This window comes from Schistocerca gregaria, chromosome 10, assembly GCF_023897955.1.
Source record: "Schistocerca gregaria isolate iqSchGreg1 chromosome 10, iqSchGreg1.2, whole genome shotgun sequence".
Taxonomy (NCBI): domain Eukaryota; kingdom Metazoa; phylum Arthropoda; class Insecta; order Orthoptera; family Acrididae; genus Schistocerca; species Schistocerca gregaria.
Genome location: NC_064929.1, coordinates 202,397,042 through 202,423,419, shown reverse-complemented (window position 1 = coordinate 202,423,419; position 26,378 = coordinate 202,397,042). Strand labels below are relative to the sequence as shown.

At 39.9% G+C, this 26,378-nt stretch overlaps 1 protein-coding gene across 1 annotated transcript in view; it reads right to left on the bottom strand.

Moving 5' to 3' along the window:
- The window catches only part of LOC126293640 (uncharacterized), a 759,104-nt gene that overhangs the window by 44,530 nt on the left and 688,196 nt on the right, over window positions 1–26,378 (bottom strand). Inside the window, exons 9-13 of the mRNA XM_049986916.1 lie at window positions 25,925–26,053; window positions 19,709–19,877; window positions 13,754–13,923; window positions 9,156–9,323; window positions 6,311–6,438 (exon numbers count right to left, since the gene is read on the bottom strand). Coding sequence (XP_049842873.1) covers window positions 6,311–6,438; window positions 9,156–9,323; window positions 13,754–13,923; window positions 19,709–19,877; window positions 25,925–26,053 — 764 coding nt within the window. The remainder of the gene's footprint in view (window positions 1–6,310; window positions 6,439–9,155; window positions 9,324–13,753; window positions 13,924–19,708; window positions 19,878–25,924; window positions 26,054–26,378) is intronic.

The following is a 26,378-nucleotide window of genomic DNA, read 5'->3' as shown; positions in this document are numbered from 1 at the left end:
ATCAGTGGCAGTCAGCCTGATTCCTACTACCCACTAGTTGCCATTCCAGCTTTCATGGTGGGTGATATGTATGGTTTTAGAAAGGTTTTCATAAAATTTTGAAATACAGATTTTGGTAAGTGATTATTATTATAGGCTTTAACTTGCTGTAAATTACATTAGATTAGATTAGATTGTACATTTCGTTCCAATTCATTGTTAGCAAGGAGATCCTCTGGGATGTGGAACATCTCAGCAACCAAGAATACAGATTAAATGTTTACAAAATAAAAACAGATATGCTTATATCTTCCATAAAAGGGTATAAAACTTGTCACCAAATACTAAATATTCATATTATGAAAAAGATAGATTGCTACTCAACATATAGTGAAAATGCTGAGTCAGTGCAAATAGGCACAACAAAAAGACTGTCAAACAAGTAAGGCCTTCTTCCAAATTACACAACACACACACACACACACACACACACACACACACACACACACACACACACAACCACTGTCTCTGTCTGCCAAGGCTAGACAGACACAACAGATAGACACAGCAAAAAGACTATCAAACAAGTAAGCTTTCAGCCAAACACACACACACAAGTACTGTTTCTGACTGCCAATGCCAGTTTGAGTGTAAATGTGTGTGTGTTTGGCTGAAAGCTTACTTGTTTGACAGTCATTTTGTTGTAGGTATCTGCAACTTAACATTTCTGCTATATGGTGAGTACAATCTGTCCTGTCTGGCATTGGCAGTCAGAGACAGTGGTTGCATGTGAATGAGTTGTTTGCATGAGCGTGCATATGCATGTTTGTATGTTGTGTAATTCAGAAGAAGGCCTTTTGGCCAAAAGCTTACTTGTTAGACAGTCTCTTTGTTGCGCTTATCTGTGACTCAACATCTCCACTATATAGTTCGCAATCTATCCTTTTCATAATATTGTTGAGTACCCCTGGTCTAGATAGCCTGCATGCCAGAGTTACACTGCCCAAGACATTACAATATGTGTCTGTAATAACTTGTCTTAATGTCAAACCTTTAATGTAATGGATATCTCTTAATGAACAGATTAAGATGGCGCTTTGAATGTTGAAATTCTGCCAGTAATCACATGAAATATTCAAAATCAGTTTTTTTTTTTTTTTTTTTTGCCCCTGGGAGCCATAAACAGTGCACCATGGACCGTGAACCACACTACCGGCTCTTTTTAATTTTTAATACAGGTAGTTTCTAAATTGGTATCCATACATTTAGAGATGTATTTGTAGCACCAAATCACAGAAAGTTCAAATGAACAAGGGTCTAAAAACCCTTGGTTAGCAAGTAAGAAAACTAATTTCCTTTAGTGATACCTGACCGTGTGACGTAGCTCAAATGTGGATTTCTGCTTACATTCTTACTTACAGATGCACTTGGCATTTGTTTATTATTTGTCTGACTGTCTTTAGTTTAACATTATTGTGTTGGACAAAATGATTTCTGATCGTCTTATGGGTCCTGTTTCTAACCACAAATACTTACTGCATAAATGTACCTATGGTATCTAGTAACAGTGGGTTTCATTTACTTAATACTGTACCTGTAGGCATCATATAACAGATCATTTTAGTTATTGAGGTACCAGAGCAAGTACGTAGTTTCCAAATCTTTGTATTAGTCAAGGGCATCCATTGTCCGGCCTGCCCTATCACTAGATTTGAAACCAATGGTTTTTTGCCTCTGTGGGACATTTAAAATTGTTAGTATGTTCAACTTCTGTACCTAATGGCAACATTCTGAATGAACATTTCCAAAACGGATTTGACAAAATTTGACACACTCCAGGAATTTTCAACAGAGTATGCCAAAGGATGAATTGCAGCCTAAGGCACTAATCAAAGCAGCAAGAATTTGCTTTGAGCAATTTTTGTAAATGTATCACATGTAGCACTGGTAATGCATCTGTGTTAGTGCCTAGTGAAGGATTTTTGCATCTGTTGGTGGGGAGGCTTGCGTGCCTCAGTGATACAGATAGCCATACCGTAGTTGCAACCACAACAGAGGGCTAACTGTTGGATCGGAGCATGGAATGTCGGATCCCTTAATCGGACAGGTAGGTTAGAAAATTTAAAAAGGGAAATGGATAGGTTAAAGTTAGATATAGTGGGAATTAGTGAAGTTCGGTGGCAGGAGGAACAAGACTTCTGGTCAGATGAATACGGGGCTACAAACACAAAATCAAATAGGGGTAATGCAGGAGTAGGTTTAATAATGAATAAAAAAATAGGAGTGCAGGTAAGCTACTATGAAGAGCATAGTGAACACATTATTGTAGCCAAGATAGACACAAAGCCCATGCCTACCACAGTAGTACAAGTTTATATGTCCACTAGCAAAACGAGGATAATGGAATGTAGTCGAATTAAGTCTGCTGATGCCGAGGGAATTAGATTAGGAAATGAGACACTTAAAGTAGTAAAGGAGTTTCGCTATTCGGGAAGCAGAATAACTGATGATGGTCTAAGTAGAGAGGATATAAAATGTAGACTGGCAATGGCAAGGAAAGTGTTTCTGAAGAAGAGAAATTTGTTAACATCGAGTATAGATTTGTTGTTGCTGTTGTTGTGGTCTTCAGTCCTGAGACTGGTTTGATGCAGATCTCCATGCTAATCTATCCTGTGCAAGTTTCTTCATCCCCCAGTACTTACTGCAACCTACATCCTTCTGAATCTGCTTAGTGTATTCATCTATTGATCTCCCTCTACGATTTTCACCCTCCATGTTGCCCTCCAATGCTAAATTTGTGCATGACCACACTCCATACAAATACTTTCAGAAATGACTTCCTGACACTTAAATCTATACTCGATGTTAACAATTTCCTCTTCTTCAGAAATGCTTTCCTTGCCTTCGCCAGACTACATTTTATATCCTCTCTACTTCGACCATCATCAGTTATTTGGCTCCCCAAATAGCAAAACTCCTTTACTACTTTAAGTGTCTCATTTCCTAATCTAATTCCCTCAGCATCAGCAGACTTAATTCGACTACATTCCATTATCCTCGTTTTGCGTATGTTGATGTTCATCTTATATTCTCCTTTCAAGGCACTGTCCATTCCGTTCAACTGCTTTTCCAAGTCCTTTGCTGTCTCTGACAGAATTACAATGTCATCGGATAACCTCAAAGTTTTTATTTCTTCTCCATGGATTTTAATACCTACTCTGAATTTTTCTTTTGTTTCCTTTACTGCTTGTTCATTATACAGATTGGATAGCATTGGGGATAGGCTACAACCCTGTCTCACTCCCTTCCCAACCACTGCTTCCCTTTCATGCCCTTCGATTCTTATAACTGCCATCTGGTTTCTGTACAAATTGTAAATAGCCTTTTGCTCCCTGTATTTTACTCCTGCCACCTTTAGAATTTGAAAGAGAGTATTCCAGTCAACATTGTCAAAAGCTTTCTTTAAGTCTACAAATGCTAGAAACGTAGGTTTGCCTTTCCTTAATCTTTCTTCTAAGATAAGTCATAAGGTCGGTATTGCCTCACGTGTTCCAACATTTCTACGGAATCCAAACTGATCTTCCCTGAGGTCGACTTCTGCCAATTTTTCCATTTGTCTGCAAAGAATTAGCGCTAGAGTTTTGCAGCTATGACTTATTAAACTGATGGTTCAGTAATTTTCACACCTGTCGAGACCTGCTTTCTTTGGGATTGGAATTATTATATTCTTCTTGGAGCCTGAGGGTATTTCGGCTGTCTCATACATGTTGCTCACCAGATGGTAGAGTTTTGTTACAACTGGCTCTACCAAGGCCGTAAGTGGTTCCAATAGAATGTTGTCTACTTCCGGGGCATTGTTTTGACTCAGGTCTTTCAGTGCTCTGTCAAACTCTTCACGCAGTATCGTATCTCCCATTTCATCTTCATCTACATCCTCTTCCATTTCCATAATATTGTCCTCAAGTACATCGCCCTTGTATAGACCCTCTATATACTCCTTCCACCTTCCTACTTTCCATTCATTGCTTATAACTGGGTTTCCATCTAAGCTCTTGATATTCACTCAAGTGGTTCTCTTTTCTCCAAAAGTCTCTTTTACTTTTCCTGTATGCAGTATCTATCTTACCCCTAATGAGATAAGCCTCTACATCCTTACATTTGTCCACTAGCCATCCCTGCTTGGCCATTTTGCACTTCCTGTCAATCTCATTTTTGAGACGTTTGTATTCCTTTTTGCCTGCTTCACTTACTGTGTTTTTATATTTTCTCCTTTCATCAATTAAATTCAATATTTCTTCTGTTACCCAAGGATTTTTGCCTGCCCTTGTCTTTTTTACCTACTTGATCGTCTGCTGCCTTCACTAGTTCATCCCTCAGAGCTATCCATTCTTCTTCTACTGTATTTCTTTCCCCCATTCCTGTCAATTGTTCCCTTATGTTCTCCCTGAAACTCTCTACAACCTCTGGTTCTTCCAGTTTATCCAGGGCCCATCTCCTTATATTCCCACCTTTTTGCAGTTTCTTCAGTTTTAATCTACAGTTCATAACCAATAGATTGTGGTCAGAGTCCACATCTGCCCCTGGAAATGTCTTACAATTTAAAACCTGGTTCCTAAATCTATGTCTTACCATTACATAATCTATCTGATTCCTTTTAGTATCTCCAGGGTTCTTTCATGTATACAACCTTCTTTCATGATTCTTAAACCAAGTGTTAGCTATGATTAGTTTATGCTCTGTGCAAAATTCTACCAGACGGCTTCCTCTTTCATTTCTTACCCCCAATCCACATCCACCTACTACGTTTCCTTCTCTCCCTTTTCCTACTCTTGAATTCCAGTCACCCATCACTATTAAATTTTCGTCTCCCTTCACTACCTGAATAATTTCTTTTATCTCATCATACATTTCATCAATTTCTTCATCATCTGCAGAGCTAGTTGGTATATAAACTTATACTACTGTAGTAGGCGTGGGCTTCATGTCTATCTTGGCCACAATAATGCGTTCAATATGCTCTTTGTAGTCGCTTACCCGCACTCCTATTTTTTTATTCATTATTAAACCTACTCCTGCATTACCCCTATTTCATTTTGTAATTGTAACCCTGTATTCACATGACCAAAAGCATTGTTCCTCCTGCCACCGAACTGCACTAATTCCCACTATATCTAACTTTAACCTATCCATTTCCCTCTTCAAATTTTCTAACCTACCTGCCCGGTTAAGGGATCCGACATTCCATGCTCTGATCCATAGAAAACCAGTTTTGTTTCTTCTGAGTAGTCCCCACATGGAAATCCAAATCAGGGACTATTTTACCTCTGGAATATTTTAGCCAAGAGGACGCCATCATCATTTAACCATACAGTGAAGCTGCATGCCCTCAGGAAAAATTATGGCTGTAGCTTCCCCTTGCTTTCACCATTCACAGTACCAGCACAGCAAGGCCATTTTGGTTAATATTAAAAGACCAGATCAGTCAATCATCCAGACTGTTGCCCCTGCAACTACTGAAAGGGCTGCTGCCCCTCTTCAGGAACTACACTTTTGTCTGGCCTCTCTACAGATACCCCTCTGTTGTGGTTGCTCCTATGGTACGGCCATATGTATTGCTGAGGCACGCAAGCCTCCCCACCAACAGCAAGGATGATGGTTCATGGGGGAGGGGGGTATAGATTTAAGTGTCAGGAAGTCCTTTTCTGAAAACATTTGTATGGAGTGTAGCCATGGACGATAAATAGTTTAGACAAGAAGAGAATAAAAGCTTTTGAAATGTGGTGCTACAGAAGAATGCTGAAGATTAAATGGGTAGATCACATAAATAATGAGGAGGTATTGAATAGGATTGAGGAGAAGAGAAGTTTGTGGCACAACTTGACCAGAAGAAGGGATCGGTTGGTAGGACATGTTCTGAGGCATCAAGGGATCACCAATTTAAAATTGGAGGGCAGCGTGGAGGGTAAAAATCGTAGAGGGGCACCAAGAGATGACTACACTACGCAGATTCAAAAGGATGTAGGTCGCAGTAGGTACTGGGAGATGAAGAAGCTTGCACAGGATAGAGTAGCATGGAGAGCTGCATCAAACTGGTCTCTGGACTAAAGTCCAGAACAACAACAACAATTCATACAGATTATTATTATGTTTTGGTGTCAGGAACACATCCCTACATTTATGGAGACCAATTTATAAACACCACACATCTTCAGGTTGATTCTACTTGTAATGTAGAATTTGTAAGGCTGTTGTATAATATTCAACTGTTAGCTCCTTACTGTGCTACAGGTAATTCCCTTGGTAATTTGTGATGAGAGGTGGAACTACTTACAGGCAGGGCTGGTTCTCACCCGGCTGCTTGCAGCACAACTCGCAAGCCTTCGTCTTCTTGTCGTTGGGCCCGGGTGTGCACTGGCATGACTCCAGTCCATAGGCGAGGCATATGGAGCCCGTGCATTCCTGTGCGGCAGAATGGTGGTGGTTAGGGAGAAAATTGTCTTCTTTATGCTTCAAATTTATCCAATTACTTCACTCAAAAAACATTTTGCTTCACCTTCATATCTGTGAACTAAAATTCAAGTGGAGGAGGAATAAAAGAATAAGCTCTATAAAACAAAAAACAACAACAACAAAATGTACAAAAAACACAGAAATAAATGCACTTTGTCCGAAAGTGTGCATCTGTGAAATCAGAATCTGCCACTGGGCAACACTAAATGCTGTAATTCTCCACACTGTGTATTGTAAGATGCTCAGACCTTGTTCATCACGCTGTCCACGAGGTGCGTGAGGTGTCACTGCTCCGGCCTGTCCCACTCTCTGATGATGGTGTTGAGAAGAGTTCCTGTGACGACATACTGTCACAGATGTACCTTTCGTATTCAGAAAAACAGTTAAAAATACCTGATACTTGTTCTGCATGTTAGTTGGTGACACACTTTTCAACTGTAATACACGATACCTGCATCTATGCCAATACTCAATACTCATTTATTTATTATGTTTACCTGACTTATGTTTCTCACTTTCATATGTGTTAAATGTTGTTTACGATCATTTAAAGTAATTTAATGACATGTAGACTGCACATATCACCATCTCATTTCATCCACTAAACTAAAAAAAATTCATTATGAATATTATGATGGATTTCTACTCACAGCATAGAGAATGTGTTCAGCAGTCGACAGGCATCTTTAATAACACACTGTTAGGTTTTAACTTCTGAACAGAATCACTCCTCAGAGGGGGAGAAGCACATACACACATTTGTAGATGCACTGCTTCCACACACAGCGCACATAAGCAGGAAGTTTTATCTAAACTACATAGTAGGCATGTGTATGTGTGTGTGTGTGTGTGTGTGTGTGTGTGTGTGTGTGGGTGTGTGTTTTCCTCCTCTCCCTATATGATGAAGGATTTTGTCCAACAACTAGAAATCTTAACAGTCCACTATTAGAAGTGTCTGTCTGCTGTCCAGCACCTCCACTACTGGTGGTGGACAAAAATATGGAAACACATTATTATACCTAATACAGTATAGGAAAACTATTAGCAATCAAAATGGATAAATACACATCTTTACCCAAAAAAACACTAGAGGAGATCACTGTGATAGGCTGAATAGTTCTTTGATCAGATTGGCTGCCTTTTGTTGAAGTTTCGATAACATACCTTCACTGAGGAGTCAAGCAGTATATTGTTCCCTCTTACGTATATCTCATGAAGAGACCATGAGGATCAAATCAGGACTGCATTTTTTTCTTGCGGTATTCATAAAAGACATTGTTTATAAAGACGTTCCAACTACACCTGAAGATTTGCGAGAGAGAATTCTCAGAGCATGTACTTTGATAAGTGCAGATGTGATAAAGAATACCACTCAATCCATGATAAGAAGATTGCAGCACTGCACTGATACCAATGATCATCTCTTTGAACACCTTCTGTAAATAAGATGTTCGTGCCACCTTTATGACCTTTGTTGATCTTCAAAGACCTTACTGTTACACATCATTGGATTCGTCTTGATAGACGCTGTCAGAAAATAAGTACCAAACTACAGCATCCCATATAAAAAAAAAGTTGACCTTCATATCTTTGAGGTGGCCCCAACTAGCAACAAAAAACCAACGTCATATTTTGGCTCCTATTGTCCCATGCAACTTTTGGCCCACAAACTTTTCAGTTCCTATCATACTTTCGGAGTTATTCTTGTTGGAACAGTTAGTGACTCACCCTGTATTATAGGGAAAGGTTATTACTAAAAATCTTGAAAAGTTGTTGACCAACTTACTTAAAATTTTTATGCAACACTCCATTCATAGAGATATAGGCCACATTTTTTTCCAGAATGATGTGAAGTGTTTCTGTTAAAACTGTCTGGAAGATAGAAAATGCTTTACTGTGTGGTACTGTGAAAATGTGACTGTTTTCTTTTTTTGCAGTCAGTATTAAATATGGTAGCAGGGCATTTAAACTGTTACGGAAATTGTTCCTCCCACATATATTTTTTCTCCTTATGTATAATTTTAAACAAAACTTGTACATACAACTATACATTTTTGTGTTCTTCCTCATACTTGGTTTTAACACAAAACAGGGAAGTTGTTTTCATGGATTACAATTAGAATTACTACTATGAAATCTGAAACTTTTTAATCCTATAATTTGCAGTTTAAAAGTATGCAAAATACTGTCATTGAACCTACAATCCTTAAAGATACAGCAGCAAGAGAGGTCTCTCATACACCATATACCAATTATCAGATCCTATTTACCCATTTATTTTAAGTGATTTCAGTGCCAAATCAAGGTTTCATAGTCTATAATAATAAACAAGGCACAAGGTAACTGAGGGTTGGGGGAGGGGGGAAGAAATGTACAGAGAGGAGGGGTGGGGTTGGGGACGTAGGAAGAAAAAGATGAACAGAGAGAGAGAGAGAGAGAGAGAGAGAGAGAGAGAGAGAGAGGAGGTGATTGACAGAGGGGGGAGGGGGAGGAGTACATGAATTATATGCAATTGCCTTATATATTTAGCAATTGCAAAGCATTGCCAGGTTCATTAGTCACATATATATGCATAGCCTAAAAATGTATACAGCCATAGAAGCATGAAAGCTGTATTATAATTTAAAGTCGTATTAATAATTATTATGACAGTAGGTGATACTTACACCCATGAAGCACACAAATTCCTCATTGCAGACAGTCTTGTTGGGTTTGTTGAGGGATGGTGGGCACATGGCATTGCGACCACTGCAGAAGCTCGCGTCCCGGCAGCCGTTGTCGTCTCGGCACTTGTCTCCGAACTTGATCTGGCAGTCGGTCGTGCAGCACGGACCCTGAAAATGTCGAGTGAGGTGGGCACTGATAATTAATAATTGTTGATACAATAAACTAGCTGTAGTGCTTTTTGCTGACCACATTATGATGTTAAATAGTCTCTGGGCAGAAACACTTAACTATGCTATAATGTGATATAAATTCGTTGGAATCTGACATATATGTTCCGAAGCTGAAAATGCGATTTTGAGGACAACTACAACACTCCACTCCTTGTGGTAATAATAAATTGCTTTAAAATCTATGTGTCCTAAAAAATCTTGTAAAAAATATGCAATTCAAGTACAATATAAATCTCTCCAGTGATTCTAAATACACTAAAAATCTGCTCTTAATTTTCATTAAGGTCAGAGTTACATATTTTCCTGAAGTAGGTAAAATTTTTTGGTCCAGAAAAATTCCCTATTTAACCTCTGACTGGCAGAATGCTTTGCGTGGCAGAAGTCGTGTTGCAGTGGGAACCAACATTGCCAGTACAATTCGCATAGGTTTAAATGTTACAAACGCGGTCGGCAACACTGACGCCATTCTCTCCTGAGCAGCATCGGGTAAATACACAAACACAAAATAATTGCATCATCAAAAAATAATTAATGTAGAGTAATGAAATTTAGGTAATACATTTGTCTAGGTAACATATTTAAGTAATTAACATTGCAAGAACACAGGTTAATGTAATCACGACATAAGCCATTGCAAATGTGAAATGCTGATACATTAATAATCAGTGCAAGCTGAATGCAAGCATGCAACCATGCACGCATTGTGTTGTACAGATGCCGGATGTTAGCTTGTCCGATGGAGTTCATTGCCTGCTGCACTCGGTCAGTCAATACAGTGACGGTTAACGCTATTTGTTGACAGTGCTGGGTTTGTCATCCAATGACGTCTTATACATGCTCAATTGGAGACACATCTGGTGATTGAGCAGGCCGAGGCAACATGTGAGCACACTGTAGAGCATGTTGGGTTACAACAACAGCACGTGAGCTAATGTCGTCTGGAATGATGTCAGTGTTACCATCCACGATTGTAATATTACAAACTATGCGAGTTGTACTAGCATTATCGTTTCCAACTGCAATGCCACTTCTGCCACACAATGGCTCAGAAAACATTGTCTGGAATGTTCTTCACGAATAGCAGTGTGACAGATTTAATCACCAGACTGATGCACAAATTTGCAGTAAGGGTGTGCGAGATAACCACAAGCATGCTCCTTCTGTCATACAAAATCACACCCCCGACCAAAACTACATTTGTAGGTCCAGTATTTAGCATGCAGACAGGTTGGTTGCAGGCGCTCAATTGGCCTCCTCCTAACCAAGACGTGCCATCACTGGCGCTGAAGCAGAACTGAGTTTCATCAGAAAATACAACAGACCTCCACCAACCCTCCAATGAGCTCTCGCTTGACACCACTGAAGGCACAAATGGGAGTGGTTTGTGGTCAGCAGAATGCACATTAAAGGGCATCTGGCTCAGAAGTCCTCGAAGTGACCAATTTGTAAGAGTTCGTTGTGTCACTACGGTCCCAACTGCAGCTCAGATTGCTGCTGCATATGCTGTATGATGCAGCAGAGCCGTATGCTGAAAATGATGGTCTCCTCTCTCGGTAGTGTCATGTGGCCATACGGGGCCAGGTCGTCTCGTGATCATACATTCTTGTGACCACTGCTGCCAGCAATCACGTACAATGGTTACATTCCTGCCAAGTCTTTCTGCAGTATCACAGAAGGAACATCCAACTCCTTGTAGCCCTGTTACACGACCTTGTTCAAACTTACTGAGGTGTTAATAATGGCTTCTTTGTTGCCTTCAAGGCATTCTCAACTGACATCAACTCATCGTGTCCAGTGTGTAAGGTGATTAACCCTTTAACTGCTCTGGACGTGTTAATGCATGCGCCTTTGTACATGTCCCTGTGTGCTCTGAACATGTTTTTGCACACCACCAGTCCTTCTACCTGATATGATACTGGGGTTGGGTTGGGTTGGGTGGTCGTCGGTCTCATCAGATTAGGGAAGGATGGGGAAAGAAGTTGGCCATGCCCTTTGAAAGGAACCATACCGGCATTTGCCTGGAGCGATTTAGGGAAATCACGGAAAATCTAAATCAGGATGGCCGGACGCAGGATTGAACTGTCGTCCTCCCGAATGCAAGTCCAGTGTCTAACCACTGCACCACCTCGCTCAGTCTACCTGATACTCTGAACAAGTCTGCGCATAGACATGTTCAGAGTACCAGGTAGGAGGACTGGTGGCATGTGTAAACACGTTCAGAGCACACAGGGACAGGTACAAAGGCACGTGCAGTAACACGTCCAGAGCAGTTAAAGGGTTAATGCACGTGACTGTTACATCGTGTATTTACAGCAAGCCTGATTTACATCCTTATAAAGCTGCTACTAGTGCCACTCTCATGTGACTGATACAAAATTTGAACAGACATAATCTCTCAGATGTAGAAACGTTTATGTCGCACAATGTCTTCTCGATGTCGCGATGATTTTTTTTCCCATCAGTGTATTAACAAAATTTTATTCCAGTGCCTTTGTGTTTGATTTATTTCCACATATTTGCACAGTTTTGTTCATATCCTGTTTTGTGTGGAGTTTACGAGACTGTGCCAGGGTGAAATCACATCTTCCCTCGGATGCGGCACTCTGCGGTGCAGGTCGCCATCAGGTTTCAACTGACGGCTAGCAGTGGCAAAAAGGTGTGACCCACATTGTCCAGACCCTTGTTGCACTTTGTTTAAAAAAAAAATTAAAATCAAAATCAAAAGTTTTGTAATTGATGTAATGAAAATGTTTAGTGTCTGTTTAGCGTTGATTGATGGCAGACGATGTCAGTATTTCACTGATAATATATGTATTGTATACTGCCCAGAGAGGAATTTATCCAGGGATCTTAAAGACAATAAACATCAATTGGACAGTACTTACCAGAGAAAGATTTATAAGGGGAATCAGTGAATTTTATTTTGGGAACATTAAAAATGTCACATCCTTACACCTGAAATTATCGGCCTGCCGTACAAGCGAAAATAATAAAACTTTGAGTATATCATCACTGAACAGTGGTCATTTCTGACTTAATACCTGTTAAGCTTTGTTCTACAAGTGAAGGTAATAAACCCGTTCTCTCTTACCCAGACTTGTCAATGGAATCTGCATGTTTTCTATAAGTGTGCTTCAGAAAGCTCTAAGACAGCTAATATTTTTATGAACATAGAAAAGACTGTGTGTGTGTGTGTGTGTGTGTGTGTGTGTGTGTGTGTGTGTGTGAGAGAGAGAGAGAGAGAGAGAGAGAGAGAGAGAGAGAGAGAGAGAGAGAGAGAGAGAGAGAGCAAATAATGAGACTGGCTACACTAGGAGTGATACGGCAACAGGTGTTCTACCTGTATAGACTAGACTGTTACCCCTTCCAGATGCACGGTCCGCGTTTGAGCTCCATACAGCCATTATGTGATTTTTGAGAGTGCCATCAGTGAAGTTGCATTTTTTTTATGTGTTATGCAAATGGAAGAGCTGAATTTACAGTGATGTGATGCAATCAAGTTTTATGTTAAACTTTGGGAATCTGTCAATGTTACCTTTTGAAAAGTTGAAACAGGCTAATGGGAACATTCCTTATCAAGAGAACACATTTTTTGCTGGCAAAAATCATTTTTGGAAGGCTGAGAACAGACCTCCGGCTTAAAACCAACCCCCCCTCTCCTCTCTCCCTCCTCTCTCTCTCTCTCTCTCACTCACTCACTCACTCACACACACACACTCACTCACACACACACACACATACACACACGTCACATGGTGTATTTGTCACAGTATTAGTGCAGCCCACTAGCTAACAAATGCCAATTACTTGGCATCGGATTACAATTCTCAAACTGAGTCATTTAAGCCTGATGAAAGTTTATAATAGTAAGATTCCTTTCTTTTAGGAGTGCTAGTCCTGCAAGGTTTCTGTGAAGTTTGGAAGGTAGGAGATGAGATACTAGCAGAAGTAAAGATGTGAGTACCGGGCGTGAGTCGTGCTTCGGTAGCTCAGATGGTAGAGCAGTTGCCCGCGAAAGGCAAAGGTCCCAAGTTCAAGTCTCGGTCGGGCACACAGTTTTAATCTGCCAGGAAGTTTCAGTAAGATTACTGTGTCTTTGGAGCTCTTGGGATACTGTGAGAGTTTTTGAAGATAAAAAAATAGAAAGACTGCTTAGCAAATGAGAAGAAGAATATCTTATGTGTGTTAATCATTTGTAATTGAGAATAAGTGTTCAGTGAAATAAAAAGTTTTGATTTGACTGTTATTTTCTAAAAGTTATTTTCCAGTCCTAAAGTAGTAAGGAGTGACTTCTGTGCGCGACAGTCCAGCTCCCGCTTCAATACAGTGATCCCCCGCGGTGCAGCAGAATGTGTCGAGCTACTGACCTGCGAGGGGCTGCAGGCACTGCGTGGGGTGAGCCTGCAGGGTGGCGCATCCTCACGCGGTATGCTCGTCTGTGGGTAGCAGCACGGGTCGCGGCAGTCCTCGCCCCAGCCGCAGTCGCACTGCTCGCCCGGCTCCACCACGCCGTTGCCACACAGCGACTTCTGCGGCTCTGTGTGCGTCACGTTAAGTCGTTTTGTTAGTTTCGCTACATGTTTGCATCTACAGTCAGATTTGTTATTAAATAGACAGAACTAATGGAAAAGAGTGAAAGAGTTATTCAGAAAAAAACAGACGCTATTCTGATGGACAGTAGCACATACAAGTAAAGACTAAAGCATGTTCTTTTGTGCACTATCCTATTTATAAGGCCAAGTGAATTTGTTGTTCCCCATATGACTCCTGCCTTCCTGCAGGTGGCTCCCTCTCATCATGGGATTTGAGAGAGCTGTGCCTATTATGATGTATTCTACTGTTTTGGCCAGGACTAGAACTATTGCTATTGGCCAAGTATTCACATGTATGATCAATCTAAAACTCACATGCACCTGTGCACTAGTGCTCCAAGAATAATTTGCAAATTTTATCATTTTTAGGGTTCTTGCCTCAATCTGCAAAAACAGAACCCTCATAGGATCACTTTGTTGTCCATCTGTCTGTCTGTGTTTCCTCAGGAACAGCCAGTCATATCATATTTATGTTATATACTGAGGTCTAAGGTCTCTTGGTAGTGCAAAAATTTTAAGCTTCTACGTAAAAGCAATCAAAAGATCTGGCCATTTATGTCACATATTTTGATACTCAAAAATTCACCCATCAGAAACTATAGGTTACTTCCTGAATCATGAAATTTGACAAGAAGCATGGTTTCACAGTGCAAGTAAAGGGGAAAAAAAACATACCATTGTTAATCTGTAACTATATCATGAGAAAAAATACATTTTTGCCATTAGCATTCATCATCCGTCAAAAGCATAAGAGATGAACATCATGTTTTAGCACGTTAAAAAAAAAAAAAAAAAAAAAAAAAAAAAAAAAAAAAAAAAAAAACCTCTCTGTACATATGTAAACTGAAGTTCCCTGTTCAATTCTTTTTGTCTGTCCAGCCTAGTCTGTGGAACAACTTAGAGATTTTGATACAGTCTTGCAATTCCTGGGACTGTTAACTTGCCAGTATCGATGTTGGTAATAAGTAAATGTCAGTTCGCTTCTCGATTCCCAGGAGGGATGAACTTTTTAGAACCTCACTGTGAGAGTCCTACTCACACTTGACCATTTTTTTATAATCAATTTTTTTGAAATTTTTATTGCAAAAATTACATTTGCTGTTAGTATTGTGGTAATTATTGATTACTGTAACATTCACAGAAAACCAAAAGAATTTACAATAGTAATGAGCCATATTTCTTAATGTTGTGATTATTGTCTTTAGTCATCAAAGTTTTGGCGGGAGTCATATTATATTACTTAGTATGTTTGTGTAGTGTGTGATATTATGCACCATATGTTGTTTCAATATTATTAGCAGAGACATTTGTTCATAAAATGTGGAAAGTTAAGAGGAAACAATCTGCATCACTTTATTTCTTTGTATATGTGGAATTTATTATGCAAGCAGGACATCATAAATCTGCAGCTACAACAAGAATGAGTAGAATAGACAATGAACACAAGATGAGTAAAACCACTGTAAGATAATTTGAACTTACATTCATGAAAACTTCAATATTAGTGTTTTATTTATTCTTAAGGCGCTGGGCAAATGACACAAGCCAGATCACAACAGATCTTAGTGAGGTTTGCTAAGCATTTTTAATTACATTTTTTCAGTGTAGTGAAATTAAGAGATAGGTTACACAATCTATTTCTCTCCCCTCCCTAAGAAAGAAACAATTAGTTCTAAAATTAGGTAGTGTGTCCATTTTACCTTTATGTGTGTCTATTGGCTGTACTACACACTTTGTCTCAATAATATTATTACCAGCAATAATACAGTATTTTTATTTTTAGACTGCAGTTCCTGGGAATCGAATTCTCGTTGCTGTGAGTACCTTAGTTTTGTGTGTTGATTTCCAGATGTCTGCTGACATCCCCAGTTCCCTTAAATTATCACCCAGTTTACGTGTATCATTAAAATATGTGTTATTTGTCAGTGTATCTGTCAATTCGTCCACAGCATGAGGTCCCTGGTTTGATTCCGTGGGGTCCCTACTTAGCACTCATATACAACCGCTCGCTCACTGATAGATCTGTACCTGCAGATTGGAAAATTGTGCAGGTCGCACCAGTGTTTAAGAAGGGTAGTAGGAGTAATCCATCTAACTACAGACCTATATCATTGACGTTGGTTTGCAGTAGGATTTTGGAGCATATACTGTATTTAAACATTATGAATCACTTCAAAGGAAACAATCTATTGATACGTAATCAGCATGGTTTCAGAAAACATCGCTCTTGTGCAACGCAGCTAGCTCTTTATTCGGATGAAGTAATGGCCGCTATGATCTCAAGTTGATTCTATATTTCTAGATTTCCGGAAAGCTTTTGACACTGTTCCTCACAACCGACTTCTAATCAAGCTGCGAGTCTACGGGGTATCAGTTGTACGACTGGATTCATGATTTCCTGTCAGGAAAGTCGCAGTTCGTGATAATAGACAGCAAATCATCGAGTAAAACTGACGTGATATCAGGTGTTCCCCAGGGAAGTGTCCTGTGACATCTGCTGTTCCTGATCTATATAAATGACCTGGGTGACAATCTGAGCAGTTCTCTTAGGTTGTTCGCAGATGATGCTGTAATTTATCATCTAGTAAGGTCATCCAAAGACCAGTATCAGTTGCAAAGCGATTTAGAAAAGATCGCTGTATGGTGTGGCAGGTGGCAGTTGACGCTAAATAACAAAAAGTGTGAGGTGATCCACATGAGTTCCAAATGAAATCTGTTGGAATTCAATTACTCGATAAATAGTACAATTCTCAAGGCTGTCAATTCAACTAAGTACCTGGGTGTTAAAATTACGAACAACTTCAGTTGGAAAGACCACATAGATAATATTGTAGGGAAGGCGAGCCAAAGGTTGCGTTTCATTGGCAGGACACTTAGAAGATGCAACAAGTCCACTAAAGAGACAGCTTACACTACACTCGTTCGTCCTCTGTTAGAATATTGCTGCGCGGTGTGGGATCCTTACCAGGTGGGATTGACGGAGGACATCGTAAGGGTGCAAAAAATGGCAGCTCGTTTTGTATTATCACATAATAGGGGAGAGAGTGTGGCAGATATGATACCCGAATTGGGATGGAAGTCATTACAGCAAAGACGTTTTTCGTCGCGGCGAGATCTTTTTACGAAATTTCAGTCACCAACTTTCTCTTCGGAATGCGAAAATATTTTGTTGAGCCCAACCTACATAGGTAGGAATGATCATCAAAATAAAATACGAGAAATCAGAGCTCGAACAGAAAGGTTTAGGTGGTGGTTTTTCCCATGCGCTGTTAGGGAGTGGAATGGTAGAGAGATAGTATGATTGTGCCAGAATGAGATTTTCACTTTGCAGATGAATGTGCGCTGATATGAAACTTCCTGGCAGATTAAAACTGTGTGCCCGACCGAGACTCGAACTCGGGACCTTTGCCTTTCGCGGGCAAGTGCTCTACCATCTGAGCTACCGTAGCACGACTCACGCCCGGTCTCACAGCTTTACTTCTGCCAGTATCTCGTCTCCTACCTTCCAAACTTTACAGAAGGTCTCCTGTGAACCTTGCAGAACTAGCACTCGTGAAAGAAAGGATACTGCGGAGACATGGCTTAGCCACAACCTGGGGGATGTTTCCAGAATGAGATTTTCACTCTGCAGCGGAGTGTGCGCTGATATGAAACTTCCTGGCAGATTAAAACTGTGTGCCCGACCTTGACTCGAACTCGGGACCTTTGCCATTCGCGGGCAAGTGCTCTACCATCTGGCAGAAGTAAAGCTGTGAGACTGGGCGTGAGTCGTGCTTCGGTAGCTCAGATGGTAGAGCACTTGCCCGCGAAAGGCAAAGGTCTCGAGTTCGAGTCTCGGTCGGGCACACAGTTTTAATCTGCCAGGAAGTTTCAGTATGATTGTGGTTCGATGAACCCTCTGCCAAGCACTTAAATGTGAATTGCAGATTAGTCATGTAGATGTAGATGTAGATGTCAGGGATTTTCCACTTGCCCCAAGATGACTGGGTGTTGTGTCATTGTCATCATCCATCCCCATTATGGTCGGAGGAAGGCAACGGCAAACCACCTCCATTAGGACGTTGTGTAGCACGGCACTCAGGTTTCCCGCATCATTCCCCCATGCTCTGTCAAGAAACATGGATCTTCATTTCCATTTTCTGTCTGTCAATTCAGTGTATGTATTTATTTCCTCTGTGTTTCAATTTGTTAACTGGAACTGCAGGCAGTTTTATCAGACAGCCCCAAGTCACAACAATTTGCCAATATTTTATGTATTTATTTGTCCCAGTACACTTCTCACTTGCTACGAGAGTAATCCAAAAAGTAAAGTCTCCCATTGTTTTATAAGTACACAGACCTGATTATTTCTACATTGGTTTACATCAGTTTACAGCTTGAACATTTAGCTATTTTTCGACATAATCACCATTTCTATCGATGTATTTTTGTAGATGCTATGGCACTTTTTGTATGACTATGTAAGACCAGCTTGCCACCATGCTGTTCAGAAAGTTATGAACTGGTGTGATTGTTGCTTGGTCTCAGGTGTAAAGTGGTATGTCCAGGTTTCGTCACCCGTGACAGTATAGTCCAGAAAGTTGTCCTGTTCAGCTGCAAGGCACACTTGTCTATGTTCACAGTGAGTGTGGTGTTTCAGATTCAACAGGGACTGAAGTCAACATCGACACAGCTGCTGTGATTATCCATGAGAATCAACATATAACATTAGTGAAGAGTAGAGAATTACATATGACAGTGTCTTTGTGATTATCCATGAGAATCAACGTATAACATTATATAACATCAGTGAAGAGTTGAGAATTTCATATGGCAGTGTCTTTATGTGTAAGCATCTCCGTATGACCCATCTTTGCGCCTGTTGGGTGCCACATCTGTTGACTACCAAACAAAAGATGGTGCATATGGAGACAAGTGATGAGGTGCTGCATCTCTTTGCTAATGGAAAAAATGCACTTCTGGAATCAGTTACAACTGTTAATTAGTCATGGGTGCATCACTTTGATCCAGAAGGGAAACATGGCAGGACAGTGTGGAAACACCAGAGAAAGCGAAAGCGGTTCCATCTGCAGGGAGGGTGATGGTGATGTAATTTTTTGACTGTCATGGAATGACTTATCAGCAGGTAGTCCCTCCTCACACTACAGCAGCAAACTACACATCAGTAGGAGCTAAACTGAAGCACTCTGCAAGGAAACATCTAGAACTTTCTCAGAATGTGTGGCAACATCATCATGGCAATGCACAGCCTCATGTCGCAAAACGAGCTGTGCCGTTTCTGGCCCAATTCGACACTACCCATTTACTACAGCTACCTTATAGCACCAGTTTTGCATCCTGTGATTTTTTTTATCACCATCAATAAAGGAAAAGCTTTGTGGGACTTTGAGGACTCTGAAGCAACGCTCAAGAGAAGTAAGGAATTCCTGAGAGCCTGACAAATAATGTCCTACACCATGTGTTTTGAGGACTGGGAGAGCCACTATGAAAAGTGCATTGAAGTAGAAGGGGAATACTTTGAAAAAAGATCATGTAAAGAAGGAAATAGCGTAATAAATATCTGTGGGAAAAAATCAGTCTCAGACTTTGTTGATTCCGCCCTCGTACATATTGTAAAAACAGTTTGCTAACAATAATAATAATAATAACGATAATAGTACAGTGCTGCACATTTATGACAGCAAACATTATATCTTACAGAGACAGACAGAAAAAGGTTGACAGGCAGACCTGTGAAGCAGCCCTTGGGGCTGCGGGCCTTGGTGTTGAGCACAGGGTTGATGCTGCTGATGCTGCAGGGTGAGAACTTGTTGTTGTTCTTCTTGTCACCCGAAGTCGCCCTCGCGAACATTATGTAGTTGCCATCCTCGCCTCCAGGAGTACACGAGTCCGGATCGTGCTGGAACAAACAGAGCAGCTTTCAGTGTGACAGCTGTACAATTCCTTATATCACAGCTTTTACACTGTGACTTCACTGTTATGTTTTATTAAGACAAAAAGACCAAACATCACTCATCTTAGCAGCAAAAATGTGTAATGCAGCTATACACGTGGCAGCCTAAAAGTGTTTGTATATCGGCAGTTCCGCAGTAGCTACTTTCAATATCATTTGTACTTGATATTCATTTGGCACGCCCTGCTTTGATTATTTGGGCATTTCCTACATCTGAAGATACCAATTCTGTGTTTCTTATTTATTTGAGAAAATATTACACGAACACTGCTGCTGCTGCTGATTATGGGCTTAAGGAGACTAAACATCTAAGTCATTACTCTCATATTCATCTCCCAGGATGGAATGTGTGTACTCCACCTGACTGCATCTAGAGCAAATCACTTGTTCAAGTGTGAAAACATGTTCTAAATATTTACATACCATGTGTCTGAGATGGGACACAAGTATCAGCTCAGTATTCACCTTGTAGGATGTGGGGAAACCACCAAAAAACCACAGCCGGAATGGCCAGCTCACAAGCACTTGTCATTGAACTGTAAAGTACACTTGATCCAGGTCAGATTAGCATCCCCGTGCCACAGAAGTGGTGATTAAGACCCTCAGCTAACGTGGCAGGTGTGTGTGAACAATTGGAATGAAATCTGAGACATCTGTTAATAATGTATAATTTTCCCCATATGTAAGTATCTAGGTTACTAAAGCACTATCCCTCCAGTGCCAGTAGCAGGATATAGGGAACAAATATTCAATTTTCATTACTTGGCATAATTACTGATCGAATTTAAAAAGCTGTCATAATCTACTTATTAAGAGGTATAAACTTATGTTACAAGTTTAACACAATAAGACAAATATTACAGTTAGAAGCTCTGTGTTTGCCTCGAAGTAGCATGACTGACTGTGCGCAAATGTACGCGGACTTCATTCATTCAATATATGACCTTCTTCAAACAAAGTTTACGTATGATTTCTTATCTTTACAAAACTTTTTTTTTTTTTTTTTTTTTTTTGCTAACACTCCCCCCACCCCCTGCCCCTTCCTGCCTCCAAACAAACTGAAGAAAGAAAAAAGTTTAACTTATTGCATTCTCACTGTTCTTGCAATCAAACTAATTTAGAAGCATGATATTGTAATTTATTATTTTTTTTTAGTATTACATCTATTTACGACGCACTTTGCATACTTTATCTACATATATCACTTATTGCACCTCCAAAATTATTTCATTATACAACACATATTGTTCAGGAAATAAGATGTCATAAGCATTGAGACATTTGAAAGTGGAGGAACACTGCTACAGATTGCATGATCATTAAGAACAGAATGGTAATGTTCTCACTTTTATGAAAGCACATAGACTTCATTGGGGCAATCTAGGGACATGGTAAGAAATGTATGACAATATTGTCAGTCATCTGTTAACACTTTTTACCACCTCAACTAGCAGTTAATGTTCTCAACTGTGCCACATTGTCCTTTTTTCCTACTGATCACAGGGACTGAAAGTTACATGTCCACAGAGTATGAGTTATTTCTTCATGTAAAACTTGCAAATAATTTAGAAGCTACTGAGGTGTGAAAGCCAGGCAACAGTGTTCACAGTAAAAGTACTTCCAGACCGGGAGAGATCAGAGAGGGAGTACTGACAGACATAGATCCTGCAACTACATATTATTTTATTGTTCTCACTGCAGTGTAAATATACATGTGTGAGCCAAAACAACATGACCACCTACTTAACAGTGTGTCGGTTGGGAGGCAATATGGCAGCGATTATGTGTGGTATGGATTGAACAAATCCTCGGTAGGTTTCTAGATGTATGTCACACCAAATATCCACATGCAGGTCACAAAATTCCTGTAAATTTTGAACTAGTGACATATGAGTGTGGAGTTGGCACTCAGAAGCATCTCAGATCTGCTCCATCACATTCATATCAGGCGAATTTGGCAACTGAGACATCAAAGTGAGTTTATTAGTGTGTCTCAAACAACAGTAGCATAATTCTGGCCTTTGACACAGACAGTTATCCTACTAGAACATGTTATCGTCATCAGAGAAGACATTGAGCGTGAAGGGATGCAGGTGTTCTGCAATAATGTTCACATAGTCCACAACTGCCATGGTGCTTTCAGTTTTTACCATGTATGCTCAGGTGAATGTCCCCTATATTAACACTGCCTCTAACAGCCTGCACCCAAGGCTTGGTGCACTTTTCGAGCAGCCGTTCGCCTGAATCACAGTGTATCCAGATGCGACCACTAACGTGGTGTGACAAGAAACACAGTTTGTCTGACCAGGTGACATAATTCCATTAAACCACAGTCCAATCTCAAATGTCCTGTGCCCACTGCTACCGTAACTGACAATGTCATTGGGTCAACGTGGGAATAAATAGGGAACATAAGTTGTGAAGCTACATCTTTAACAACATGCACTAAACACTGTGCTCCAAAACACTAGTTCCTGCACCAACATTGTACTCTGTCATCTGATAGCTGCTTCACAGAGCAATCCACATCTACAAACATCAAAAGAACAGGAAATTGCTAGACAAATTAAAAGGTTAAAAAATAACTTAGTATCTGGTGAAAACAGAATTATTGCAGAACTATGGAAATCATGTGGCCGAAAATCTTAAAAGAATTTACACTGATCATGTAAAACAAACTGGAAAAAAAATTGGATGACTGGAAAATTGCACTACATAAAAAGGGAGACAGAATGGATGTTAATAGTTATAGACAAATTTTCTTATTCTTGTCACACAAAAAAATCTAATGCAGTCTCTCCTGGACTGAGGACAACAACAACTTCAATATACAGTTGTTGAATATCAAGCTGTTTTGGACCAAAAAGATCTTGCCCACAATGTATTCGAGTTCTGAAACTAGTTATCAGGTATCAAAACATTTACAATATGAAAGTAGTTTGCATTTTCATAGTATTGAAAAAGGGTTAGGAGTCAGTGGACCACAGGTCCCTCTTCCAAGTCCTGAAACAACAAAAACCGAGCACAAAAGACACTGTCATTATCAGTGAAACACTAAACAGTATAAAATCTAAGACAAAATACAGAGAATTTTCTGAGTATTTTAAAATTAAAACAGGAGAGAGACAAGGTGATGCACTCTCTCCACCACTTTTCAACTACAGCTTTGAAAAAATAATCCAAGAATGGCAGTAACTAAAATAAGAGCTTCAATCTGCCAAACCAAGCAAATTAGGAACAACCAATATTAGGACAGACTGCTTAGCTTTTTCAGGTGACTTGGCGGATCTATGTCAGGACATTCAAACAGCACAGAAACTCTTGGAGAAAACAGCAGAAATTGTATGTCTCTAAATATCATTTGAAAAAACAAAATGTAAGTTGCAGTCAAATGAAAACAAGACAAATGTAAAAAAAAGTAAGGAAACTGTTTATGTTTTCAAAAGTAATTTCCATAAATATTAATACAAAATGATCAATACCTTCATGGAAAAATGTTTGTACTTGCTTACAGAACCATGATTGTAGCCAGGCATGCACCACTTCACCTGAAGCAAATCGACTGCCACAAATGTCTCTTCAGGATTCAAAAAATATGGGAACTGCATGGGGACTGTGTGGAGGATGTGTAAGGGCTCCCCAGTGCAACATACTCTGCAAGTCACAATACAGTGCTTTACAGGGGGTGCCCTGTACCACTAGTAGTTATTTTCTTTCCTGCTCAACTTGCAAATAAGAGGGTCATTCAGTAAGTAATGCACCATATGCTTTTAAAGCCATTAATATACATAGACAAATGTCCTAGTTGGTGCTTCACATTTGATGTTTGTTCTGTGAGTTCGTGAAGTTTTGAACTGTTCTGGCAGATGTAGCAGAACTGTAGTACAGTGTCAAAATGGCATCTACATACAACCCACACTACAAGCAGGGTGCTGCTATTGAAGTCTTGTGTGCACAAAAAGAAACCATGGTGAACATCCATAAACGTTTGTCTGCAGTGTATGGCAATGCTGCAGTTGTTATGAGTACAGTTGAGTGACGGGTAAAGAAAGTTACAGCCTCAGGAAATGCAGAAACAGAGCTCCATTATCAGCCACGCTGGGATGGACATCACTGCCTCATCCACCCTACACTCCAAACCTGTCACTCTCAGACTTCCATCTCTTTGCCGCACTTAATGATTCTCTACGGGGAACACACTTTGAAGATGACGAGAGTGTCAGTCAAGCAGTGAAAACATGGCTACACCTACAGGACACGTAGCAGGGAATACATGCTATTCCACAACACTGGCGTACGGCCATGGACCAGGATGGAGACTATGTAGAAAAATAGGACACAGACAAGACACGTTGATGCACATTGTCATCAAATTCTGACTCTTAACAATAAATATGTTCTGAGAAAAAAATGTGGGGCATTAGTTACTGAACGACTCCTGTAGAATGAGGGGGAAAACTACTGTGTATGTGTCTCCATATGAGCCCTAATTACTTGTATCTTATTTTTTTGTGGTCCTTGGGCAAAATAATGTTGGTAGCAGTAGTATCATTTTGCAGTCAACTTCAAATGCCAGTTCTCTAAATCTTCTCAATAGTGTTCATCAAAAACAACATCGCCTTCCCTCCAGGTATTCCCATTTGAGTTCCTAAAGCATCTCCACAGTACTTGCATGTTGTTCAAACATACTGGTAGCAACCAACCTGTGAATTGCTTTGATGTTTTCCTTTAATCTGACCTGGTGCAGATCCCAAACACATGAGCAGTACTCAAGAACAGGTCACACTAGCATCCTATATGTGGTCTCCTTTGCACATGAACTACACTTTCCCAAAATCCTCTCATTAAACCAAAGTTGACCATTCGCCTTCACTGCCGGAGTCCTCACATGCTCATTCCATTTTATATTGCATTGCAACGTTATGCCCAAATATTTAAAAGGTATGACTGTTAACATGACACTGCTTAATGCTGTACCCGAACATTACTGGATTGTTTTTTCTACTCATCGAAATTAACTTACATTCATCACACCAACTAGAAATTTTGTCCAAGTCATGTTTCCTCGTACACTCACTCAACTTCATCACCTTCCCAAGTACCACAGCATTATTTAGCAAACAGCCACAGATTGCTGCCCAACCTGACCACCAGATCACTTGTGTATAAAGAAAATAACAATCGTCTCATCTCACTTTGCTGGGGCACTTCTGACAATACCCTTTTTCTGACAAACACGCACCATAGAGGACAACATAATGGGTGCGAAAATAGCATACTACTGAAATAGTGTGAACATCTCGGATTTATTTTATGAGCATAAAATGATACAGGAGCAACGACATACATGACAATCTATTACTAAAAATAATTGAAAATGGCCTGAGGTCAAAATTGTACAATCATACATGAAATAAAGAGAATGGCAGCTGAAGGCTTCAAGAAATCTTTAAATAAATTCATTGGAGCTGCAGACCCTGTGGCACTGAAAATTATGGGAAAACAACTGTACTCAGTCAGACGAGAGAGAAAGAATTCATTCCAAGAAAATGAAGAGTCTTTTAGAAGGATGAAGAAAAGGGAGATAAAAAGTTATCCTAACACGGTCTTTAATTGGTATAACACCTCTGCCATCTAATCCGAGTCAACAGAGCCAACACAGAATATTAAATTGATGGGCATTCACTGTCCCTCCTGAATAAAATTGAGCAATAAAGGTCGTTTTATAGTTCAGTATGCTATCAGTATCCAATTCAAAAGTCCATAAACTACAGAAAGTAGGTTCCTCCCACATTCATTGTTTCTGAACAAATAAATACTTGAAAATAATTTTTAGAAATACTCTTGTAGAAATTTTTTGAAAGGTTTTGTTTCCTGTATATTTGATTTTTTATATATAAGATTTTTCAATGACGTTTGACGTCCTAATGTTTACATTTGACAGAGTCATTATGGGTCGCACAAGAAAAATGAATGAAAAATACAATACCTACCGGAGAACCAAAGTTGTGTCCAATCTCGTGAGCGAGGGTGACATGCGAAACAGCTGGTGGTACGTGTTTGCCATAGTTGAGCAGTGTCACTATCCCCGTGTTGAGACTCTTCATGCTTCCTCGATAGTGCTGCAAGTTATTTGTATTAATTTAACAGCAGCATAATTTCTTGCTACACACCCATAATATGAAGAGAAAACTAATATTATGTCATTAGGAGGAGAATTTATTTTATACATCTAGGTACTAATTGGTCCATTCTCACAATGTGAGCAGGAGTTCAGAAAAAAATTAATTATGTTTACACTGTAACATTCCAGGTGGAAGGGTGAGTATTCTGAAAATTCTTAATCAGTATTTTCTGATTCAATTTATGGCATCAACAAGAAGATTTTGGGAAAGATCTCATATGATCTGGTATGCTCTCTCATGCAGAGTAAAGTGAATCCATTTG